At 31.2% G+C, this 11279-nt stretch overlaps 1 protein-coding gene across 2 annotated transcripts in view; it reads left to right on the top strand.

Moving 5' to 3' along the window:
• Window positions 1–282: 282 nt before the first annotated feature.
• LOC106459107 (6-phosphogluconate dehydrogenase, decarboxylating) overlaps window positions 283–11279 on the top strand; it is a 27824-nt gene continuing 16827 nt past the window's right edge. Inside the window, exons 1-2 of one of the 2 annotated variants that reach the window (XM_022385524.1) lie at window positions 480–556; window positions 5206–5416. In XM_022385524.1, the coding sequence (XP_022241232.1) occupies window positions 5370–5416 (47 nt within the window). In that variant the 5' untranslated portion in view covers window positions 480–556; window positions 5206–5369. Of the gene's footprint in view, window positions 557–5205; window positions 5417–11279 lie in introns of both variants that reach the window. The other variant, XM_013918693.2, reaches the window with a different exon arrangement.

Here is an 11279-nt window from a genome sequence, read left to right as displayed (position 1 = left end):
CTTGTATTCTGTATATATGTTTTCAGATTTTATACTTCTAACCAGTCTAGTGATGAACATCGTAGTTATACAGCAACCGCGAATGACAGATCTTAGCTTAAAATGTAATTTGAAAGTTTAGAATAGAAAATATTTACCTCGTTGCAACTTTACGAAGAAATATCTTCCAGCAATAATTACAGGGAAAACTGTATAAGTAGACCTTCACTGTGATTGGTCAAAATGTTACCATGAATATTCGTATATAATAAAATATGATAGGACATAGATGTTGAAGTTACGCAGAATGCATATCATGCGATTATAAATATATTGAAGAAAAGGGCAGTGACATTTTATTTCAAAATTATATCACATCTTTAATAATAACTTTTGGACTAAAGGTAATGAAAAAGCGCATTTGTTCTTCCATGAAACAAAGTTGCTTTGTGCTGACTCATCATGACGACACATTATATATATTTTCGATAAATTCGCAATTCGGTTTCCGGGTTCATCCATAAGAGGGCGGCAACATACACCGGTAACATAACTTCTAAAGAATGTCAAGCGAAAAGTGAGTTGATAATTTAAAGTTTAGTATTAAACTGAAAAGCAAAAGTAATTACTGAGGTTCTTGTATTTTCTAATGCGTTTGGGAAGAAAAGGGAATGTATATTTTAAAGTAGTTTCCTCTCCCTCTAAACATTGGTCGTAATATGAAAGTTTAATATAACAATATACTATTTTAATATTAATTATTACACATGGTTTCGCCAGAGAAAATATGGTACTTTGGTAGTATTAAATGCAATAATTCGTTAATTGTGAAACGTTCAGTAGTCTTTGGTTTCCTCATTTCTGTAATGATTGAGTTTCAACAAGCACCAGCGATTTCAAGTATTAATTATATAATATACTAAATGATTTTTCTGGTGTTCTGTGTGCATTGTAAAGTGCAAGGTTAAATTTATTATTTCAGTTTTTTGCTGCTACACTTGAGTTGTAAGTTGTATTAGTTTAAAACTTGACTATTTCAAGTATTTGTATTGGAACTCTGGATTTTTCATTAGATTTAAGCCCTTCTCCACCTTTTCTAAATATTTTTAAGGTACTTAGTATATCTTTGTACTGAATTAGCTTAAAATTTTACTCTTAGTTAAGAATCAAGCGATCCTAAGTTCTAACGAGTCTAGAATTTTCAGACAGAGCTTATATTACTATTACTGTCAGGCTAAGTAAAGTATTAAGACTAATCTCATAAAAAAATATATGTACTAAATATAGCCTAGTGAAGACCCTTGGTTAGGTAAGTTTTAAATTTTTACTAACTTTAGAAACTTTGAGCTAGGATATAATGTAAATGTTCAACATAATAAACATGTTGAGTGGCAATGTATTGTTTTGTATTAAATGTAAAATTTACTTTAGTCATATATGCAATCGGTCTGTAATACCATGAATTAAAAAAATAATTTTGGTTTGTAATTATGTTCTGGTGACAGTAACTTTTTTTTTGCATTCTATAAGAATGATATTTTTATCCTTTTCTCATTTACAACATTATTAAAAGTAACTCCAGCTTACTAAGTTGTGTCTTTACCCTACATTAATTCAGATTGTACCTTTATATATGTGTATGACTGTAGGTTCAGCCAACTCCTCTCAGAGTTCTGAAGCTAACAAAACCAGACTTGGCAGGTAGACTCAGGGTGGGCCTTATCTATACGACTTAACTTCTGTCAAGAAGGCTAAAATGTGCCAGGGAGGTCACCCAGGCATGTTTGATGTGTGTGTGTAGGTCTATTAGTAGCATTCCAGGGCTTCTAACCCAAGCCTGGCATTGGATTTTGTTCATAGCCTCCCATACAATCCTGGAGACTACCATGTTTTAAATTGTGTTTATAGCCTCATTCACAACCTAGATAAACTAAACTTGGCACAAGTATTCAAGTACCATGAGTGGTTGTTCTAACACACACCACCATATCATCAGATGTTTCTTTTAGCAAGTTTATAGAAGTAACTGAGAACAAAGCCTTTCATAAGAGAACCAATATAGATACAAACTTCCAAAGCTTATACATGTTACACCTGACATTGAAGTTTTCATTCTACTGCTGAAGGGATATCATGGGTAGTTTGTCTTCCTGGAAATTTTAACTTCCTGAGTAGTTGCTATTGCTCTTCTGTGTTTCATAAAAAAAAATATTCAGGCTTTAACTCTTTCTTGATTGCATAAATTTCTCAAGCTAAGGATCATTTTAGTAGCTTTTATTTGAGACTTTTCCAGCATATCAAGGTTCCAAAGTTTTATATAAATATGTTCCTAAACAGTGGAGGAACATAGATTCATTACATATGAACATATTTAGTAGGTTAAGAACATTTATATCAGTCATAAATAATTCTGCACTGATAATTGTATGTATGTATGGTGTTTGTTTGCTATGTTCACCAACAAGTCTTAATTTTGTGGAAGGACAACATTTATAATGATTAATTTTCATGTTCATCAATTTAAAAATAAGACTTAATGCAGTTTTGAGGAGATTAAGAAGGATATTTGTTTTATGAATGTTTTACATAACTTGTAAAAACTTTTCTGTTTCTCCATATATATATCTTAGGTTTTTAAGTCTGCTTTCCCAGTTTTTTTTTCCTTTACTTTTGTATTTTCATATAAACAATTTATAACTACTAAAGCTCTGTATAACTTGTATAAAATCACATGAAATATCCTGAATACTGTAAGCAAAGTCTTAGATAGCATTTTATTACTGTTACTATTTTGTTTATGCACTGAGTAAATAAGCATTTTCCTAAAATTACAAGAATTTTCTGAGCCTCGTATAAGACACCCCATTGGCCACTTTGATTACAATTTGACAACTTCAAAAATGAGTGAGTTCTATAAAAGATAAAGCTGCTCATTTCCTCAAAGATCGACCTTTCCTGTTCCGCAAGCCAGACCTACCTGTCGCACCTCCTTGTTGTCCAGTGTCCTTCAACAACTATGCTCGTTCCCATCTTTCCCTTCACCAATGAAAGACAATACTACAGATCAACCAAGTATTCATTTCTCCTTTTTTTTCATTATTGAATCTCTTCTCAGTATTGATCAAATTTCAAAAAAGCCAAATACCTTGACTTTTGTATGTACTAAATCTAGAAGTGAATGATCCTATACTTATAGGATCTGCCTTGGTTGCTTTATGGATTTCAGCAGCTGAGTGGTAGTTATACAACTAAGCAATGATTTATAACTGTATCTAAGTTGCATGCTGTGTGTTTGGATAAAAGCAAAATTAATAAATGCATATTTTACAAAATTACGTTAGAGCTTGAAAACTAAAAGTAAAATAATGAAACAAAAATTTTGGTGAAGTTTACTCTTTCATTAGTTTTTTTTACCAGTTTGACAATGGCTGCTTAAATTGTAGAGAGTCTTTTACAAGAAACTTTGTTAATATAAATATTAATGGTGTTGCTATGAGCAAGTCTTGAAATTTGAAGCAGTGTAATTTTTATTTAATTATCTTTCCTAGCAGCTTTAATATTTATTTAATTATCTTTCTTTGCAGCTTTTTCTGTAGACTATTATTGTGAAAATTTTGAAACCTTTTGAAAAATGTGCCATGTATTGTAAGAACTGCTCCAGGAATAATTTCCTTTCCACAAATTCTGCACAATATCATTGTCCATTATAATCATGTTTAATTCATGCTTTAGTTAGTAAATCTCTAATTTCTCCATTGATTTACTTTACAATTTTCATTATGCAGTTGATAATGAAATCAGGTTTAATAGATTGTTGTTCACATGTTCCAATTTTATCCAGATTTACAGTTTATCACTTTTAGGAATGCTTTACTTATAAACTTTATAAGTTATGGAACATCAAAGAGTCTTAGCCCATCAAGGATATTTTAACTCCCAAGTTCCCAACCTTCTTCATCAAACAGAAAACTAATCACTAACTTCTGCCCCAATTCCCCAAATATTCATTAACCCCTTTTATAAACTTGTAGTAAAGTTGCAGCCTATATACCTCAAGAGACAATTTATCCCACAGACTTACCACTTAATTGGAGAGTTAAAAGTGCTTCAACTGGAGATATATCTGACCTTTCCAGATATTAAGGTTATGATCTTTTGTCCTTCTTCCCTCAGAATTCAATACAAAAAAAACTGATGCTTCAGTCATACCAATTCATTTGATAACAATATATTTTTGAATTAATCACCTGGTTCGTTGCCTTTTCAAGATAGGAAAAGTTAATTCCTTTACTTAATATTAAATTTTGGGATTATTAAGTAAAAAAACAAATCGACATTGAATTACCTGTAATCAAATTTAACATCATCATTTCAAGCTTTTTATATATTCATGTGGCTTTTCTCTCTCTCTCTCAAATTGTGGAACACACCCATACAGTTTTTTTTTTTTTCTCAATTAGCAAACAAGTACTTAATACAGTCTTAAAAGCATACTGATACTTAAGTTCTTAATTATTTGAAAATGTATATAGGAGCTGTATATACAGCTGCTTTAATAAGAGATTTGAATTGTGAGCCAGTATTTTGTGTATGTACCTTATACATTCTGTTGTGAGTGGTATCTGTAAATATGATCTAAGTATATTTAGTTGAGTTATGGCCAACATCCCTTGGGTCATACCTGTGTGGTAAGTAGGTCAACACACTCAAGTTATTTTGGAAGGAGTTTAACTGTAACTTTGTCCTTTATACAAAGCCTTCAGGCAAAAAAAAAGGTAGAAAGGTATAGGCTGTTACTGGAACAAGCCACCCTCCTTGTAAGATAACATTGTCATGAAATGGTGTGGAAGAAAGTGGTGTAAGTAAGTACAGGGACAAGTTTTTCACGTCTGTGTGCTAGAATCAGTCAGGTTGCCAGGTGAGTGGGAGGAGCTTGGATGCATTGAACTGGATCTGACTACACTAGTGGCTGATCCCTTGATGGAGGGAAATATTACAAGTGATATTAATGTGTTAAAAAGGTTTCTCCTTTAAAATGACATCAGCTGGATGAAGTGTTTAGAACCTTAAATGTTGCATGGTTATATTATTGTCCTGTGTACATCATGAGTGCTTGACAGAGAAACAATCCAATTGGGATTCATTTATTTCTAAAAAAGAAAAGCCCATAGTTCCTCATTTCATGTGTGATACATTATTGGAACATAGCATTATCTTTTGTTAAAGGTGGTGTGTGTTGTTTGAGCCGATATCTCTCAAAACAGTTTGAAGAGAAATTTGTGGAATATCCAAAAGTTTGTTTCAGCTGGCTGTGAAATTTGACATAAATTGTTACGATCCAGGATTAGGGTGAACCTCGTAAACTCTGTCATAATTGCCTTTCAAGCAACATGGGAAACTGCGTGCACAAGTGTCAGAAATTCAATTTGGAACCAGTGTAAGCAGATTTTTATATATATAAACTTGTATGTGTGAGGGATCAGAAATTTGTGCTAGCATGGAATGTTTGTGTAGTTTTAAATCTTAATAATTAAGTGTTTTAATTTCTATTCAATTGGTGTGTTACCCCCCCCCCCCCATACATGCACACACAATATAATATATTATATGAATACTAGTGAACATAAAATAACTAGTTGGTCTTAAAACTATCAAGATAAGCATGTATTCTTCTGTGCATAAGAATTTTAATATTGTTTAAGTAGATTGTATAAAAAGTACCTTTATGTGTACAGTTGTTTCTTCTAGACATAAGTGGTTTAACTGTTAATATCTTTTGTTATTTCTCTTGTATGGCAAGTAATAATATTTATGAAAAGTTAATGGTAAGTTGGTTTTTTTCTCAGCTTGTTTCTTTATTGCCGAGAAGAATTTTGGTTTATGACAGAAGTTTTCTAAGACTAATTGCGTTTGGTAGTACTGGCTGGATCTGTCCCTAATTAAATAATATTGTTACAAAGAATGGACTTATTTTGTACTCTGAAATAAATAATCATTAACTGAATAAAAAATAACATTTCTTTGTTTCCTAAAATTTAAAATTAGTCAGTCGCACTTCTCAAAGTATTTTTTTGTCCCAAAACAAGATTTTTGTATAAGTGCCTTTTTTTGTATCTAGTATGTCACAGCAAAAAACAAGAACAAAAAGACATTTTTATCTATTTAAATATGAATCACATTTAATTACACATGAAATTCTGCATGAATAACTGTGTTAACTGTTGCCACCTTCATTTAAAGAATGGTGTATGCACTGCTATTAGAAACAGTGATTCTTCTACACTTGCCAAAAAAATGTTTTAATTATATATATAGGTAGCTAAATTGGTAAACTTCTCCATCACTTCTGTAAGCAATTGAAATATTTTTTCTTTAGGGTAACAATATATCCTTAATGAAATATCTATAGGAACAATGTTAACCAGTCAAAGTTTGTAAACAGGTGTCAGGTGGACACACAGTCTTAAAAATGAACCAGGTGTACTTAATTTTAGGAGCGTACTAATTGTTTTCAGTTCTGGTTCATTTGGTTAGCATTAGCTAACATTTGGAAAGCTTCCATAGTAGGAATAATGAAAATAAGTAGTAATAGTAGGACAATTGAAAGGAATGTTAAATTGCATACAACAAATTAGGAAATGTACATATTTTATTAATATTTGTTTCTCGGAACAAGCGTGTGGGTTTTACCCTGTGTTAAAAGTGCACACACACTACGCAAGCACGTGGGTTTTACCCTATGTTAAAAGTGCACACACACTACGCAAGCACGTGGGTTTTACCCTGTGTTAAAAGTGCACACACACTACGCAAGCACATGGATTTTACCCTGTGTTAAAAGTGCACACACACACTACGCAAGCACGTGAGTTTTACCCTGTGTTAAAAGTGCACACACACTATGCATTCGTGTGAAAGCTGTGAAAGATTTCCTCGTATGTCATAATTTTGTATACGTAAATAATTCGTAGCTGTTATTGAGTGTTGTTTAACAATATATCTACCGTACAATTCTAGAAGCTGGAAAGGTACTTAATCCCATTCTGTTCTCTTGACAATATTTTTCTTTCAAACCTAAATAATTTGAATTATGAAATTGTTTGATATTGTTATTCCTTTTAATTTGAGTTTGTTTTTTTAACTTTCAGTAAAATAATTATGATTGTTATACTTTCAAAGTGTGAGATATCAAATACATTCATCAAACTCCCTAGATAGTTCAATTCTATGAATATTTTATTTCCTGGTCTGAATATCTAAGTCTACTTATAGTTTAGGATTGTTTAATGAGCTCTTTGAGTAGTTTAGTTTTTCTTATTTTTTATATTAGAACTTTAATATCTTCCCTCTGAACAAAATGTTTGTCAAAATACTTTGTTATAGATAATTCAGTTTTGTACATGTGAAAGGTAAAGTTAGGGAATGGTAAGAAAGAGTCTTTTACTGTTTAACCTCCCAACTTTTTCTCAGGGAGTTAATTATTTTTACAATTTTGAAATAAAGGAATTTGTAAATTAGAGCTGGGCAGTTTACTCGATTATGTGATTTATTCTATTATCTGCGAGCATAAGTGATATAGATTAGCATCATGAAAATAATGAATTAATTTAAATTAGTGTTTTTGATCGTTACTAATTTCCATTATTCCAGCTATCCAAGTCTCATGTGAAAATTAATTGAATGTAATCAATTAATGATCCCAACAATTAATTTATTAACAAATTACACTAATTGCCTTGTTCTTCTGTACATTCAGATTAAGTATTTCGAAGTGAATAGGCTCTTTAAATATGTAAATATAACAAACAACGAAAAGTATTGTACAAACTTTTAAAATTGTTTTCCTTTCACATTGACTTTTTATTGTGGTCAACGAGCTCGAATGGATGAAACTACACGTGCTTAGATCTAAGCATGCATGCACGGATCATCAATAATCCATTGCTCGTCGCATGCCTTGTAACTGTTGGTGCATTTACAGAATTTCTTCTGTAAGAACATGTGTTATCATGATGGTAATATATAAATGTAAGCCATATTCTATGAAAACTTTAGCCCATCTTTAAAAAAATATACAAAAAAATAAACATTTAAGACAATGCTGACCCTAAATGTTTTACATTAGAATTATTTTGGCCTTCCATACAACTTGATTTGTGAATTGAATGCATAAACCAAAACAGTGGGTTAAATAATGCTGTCTTAATTTTGAACTTAATTTAAAGATAATTTTCATCATATTTTTGGAAAGGCTTTCAAATTTTTTGTCAGAAATGTGTAGGTCAGTGATTACGTTAGGGAGGGGAGGGGATACTTAGTAATCATAGATGTTGGCAGGGTATATTAGTTAAGTTGCGGAAGATGTTAATGAGAGTAAGGTACTTTGTAATCATGGTATAGTGGTCACTGCAAGATTAAGTGCTAGGCTGACTGTTGGGTATAAGAGATAATGGTAAGGTACATTCAGGTAATATATGGCAGTTTAACTAAAAATATTGTGTATTTAGGTAATGAAAATCGTGTTTCTAGACTTAATGAAAACACTAGTGTGCATAAAGTGAAGAATACTTTGTTTTATTCTAAAAGTAAACATGTTACATGTACATGAATGTTACCAGAATTCTAAATTACAGTAAGTTTCCATCTAAAAACTTGCACTGCTAGTAATGTTAATATACTAAAGTTGTTTTAACAATTGATAATAAAATCACGAGTTTCAATTTATTTAGTACAGACTGTATGTTTGTTTATTGGTGAGCGTGTTAACAAGCACACATTTTGCAAATGACTTTTTCTTTTAGTTGTGTAGCTACGGGTTTCACTAATTTTGTGATGACACATTTTGCTGTAGTTTTTCAAAGCTGAAGACTAAAATAACATGGTTCTCATAAAAGTAACCTTGGTTTTTCACAAAACTTGTTCCTGCAGGTATCGATAACAATGTAAAGCAATGTAGTTTTACGTGTATGGTGATGAAATTTTCTATTTGTTTACGTGTACTCTCTTTAAATTCTATGTGCTAAAAAAACAAAGAGTAGTATAATAGTAATCGTGTGTAGCTTCAGGAAGTGTTTCTGATTTATAGTTAGCTCAAAAATATGTTTCAGGTGCTATTTAGCTGAAAAAAAGTACTTTAGAATTAGTCGAGCGAAGTGCTGACAAAAAAAGTGCTGTGGTGTGTTACTTGGCTAACAAAAAAAAAAAAATGTTTCAGAGAAGCACCAAGCTAAAGGCAGTGTTTAAAGGAAAAGTTGAACCAACCAAAATTAGTTTTGTCGAAGAACATAGGATCTAATTACCAGATCTGAGGTCTGGAACCTGTTGCAGAATATTATTTTTATCTGAAAGCAGAAGCTCTAAGATTAATTGTAATACTGCCTTGGTCGCATCACAAATTGATATTTTGCTGATGTACTGAACTAAATTTCTCTACTTTAGCCCCTTAATAATGTTTAAATTATCTTCCATAACCCCCCGTTCAAGAGAGTTCTGGTAATTGTTTCTTCTATATATTAAGCGCTGAAACAAACAACTGATTAAAATCTCTGTGAAGACTTTGCATACTGCCGTGGAAGATTTGAAAAGATCCGAGACTCTTTAGTGTAAAATAAAAAAAAATCTTTATGTTAGCTGAATTTAAAAAAAAAATACTTTTAGAACAAAATTTTAGTTTCAACACGTCTTCAGCCCTATGTAGTCTTTAGAGGAGAAATCTGCCCATGTTCTTTAGTTCTTAAGGATATTGGTACTTTGTTTGTGAAATTAAAATTGTTTATAGAATCTTGCAGAATATTCTGGAATAAGTTGTTTTGTGTATGTATTTGGAAGAGAATAAATGTACTATATGAGTTGCTATATCAAGCTGGTGTTTTATTAATTTGTAGACAGATTAAAAAGATTGGAAGTTAGACCTATGATATCTTAATTTGAAACTTTCCATACACTAAACTGAGAGAAGTGTTTCAAAATGTTTACTTACATTAAAAAAACCCAGTTCTTAGATGAGGTAGCAGTGTTTCCCCTTCTGATTACCGAGCGTTGAGAAATGTGCTCGGCGAAGTGAAAAGAAAGGGACGTGTCCACATGTACTTGAATAAGTGCCCATTCTTTTATGACTTGTTTAGAATGTGTAACAGTTACGTGTTTACTTTGTCCTAATTTTTTTTTTTTTTGGTAGTTCGTAAGTCTAAATCAAGAATGGGTTTGTAGCTTTAGGCAGACCTAAGTCTTGATTTTGGATAAATTTTCACAAATTGAAAGAATACAAAACTTGTTTATTTTTTATCTTACAGATGCAAGCACTCTACAGTAGTGGCAATTTGATTGTTTTCATTTTAATTGTTGTATTATTGCATACAGATAAAGGGCTTAATACTTTGGAACATAAAAAAATTATTGTTGGGAATATTTTGAGGTTTTTGGGGGCAAACTTCATGAGGTCTGGACTCGTCTCTGAGCATACCTGTTTAGGTTAACAAATTTGAGAAAGGATAGCTTAATCTTATTTCGTTTATTAAATCAGGATATTGGAGACTAGAAAGGTACTTAAATTATATCATTAAGTTAATAACTGTTTAAAGAAAGAACATAATGAATGTTTTTGATGAAGGCATTAGTAATGGAAGAAAGAGAATATTAAATAACAGTTAAAACGGATCAATTAGTTTCATTTTTTACATTTTACAGTTGGCTTGTTGCCTCCTTAACTGAATGAGAAGCTTTTGATTAATATTAATTTCTGATTAGAGTAAGCTATGTGCTTAAAACCAAACAAAATCATACTGGCAATCGGTATAAGTAATTGAATATACTTTTCTTACATATCTACTTACATAGAATAGAATACATTGTTTCATTAGTTCGGTACCCCACGTGTTAATGATATTTTAGTCGTAATGTGTGTGTTTACATCTTTTTTTCTTTTTTTTTAGGTGGATTCATTGAATTACATTTAATGCTGTAACTTGGCCTAATCAACAGGCTGTTTGGTCGTGAGAAACAAGTTTTTGATGTGGGCAGTACTTCTGTTCTGTTCAAATATATGCACATGTAGTTGTAATTATTTAAATATTTTTGATACTTAGTCTATAGTATTACAAAAAAAACATTCAATGTAGAGTTCCTCTCCTACAAAAAAAAAAAGTGTATAAACTATGGAATCACATGACTTTTCAGTAATTATAAAACAGTGTTTATGCTAATAAGAAGTATGGAAATACCCATGTATGAAAGAAATGTTTAGGGTATTCTCCTTAGAAACAATGAATACGAAATGTAGTACACTTGTTTTTGTTTTATTT

This window comes from Limulus polyphemus, unplaced genomic scaffold (genome assembly GCF_000517525.1).
Source record: "Limulus polyphemus unplaced genomic scaffold, Limulus_polyphemus-2.1.2 Scaffold559, whole genome shotgun sequence".
NCBI lineage: Eukaryota > Metazoa > Arthropoda > Merostomata > Xiphosura > Limulidae > Limulus > Limulus polyphemus.
Note: the sequence above shows the minus strand (reverse complement) of the source record. Positions and strands in the feature narration are given on the sequence as shown.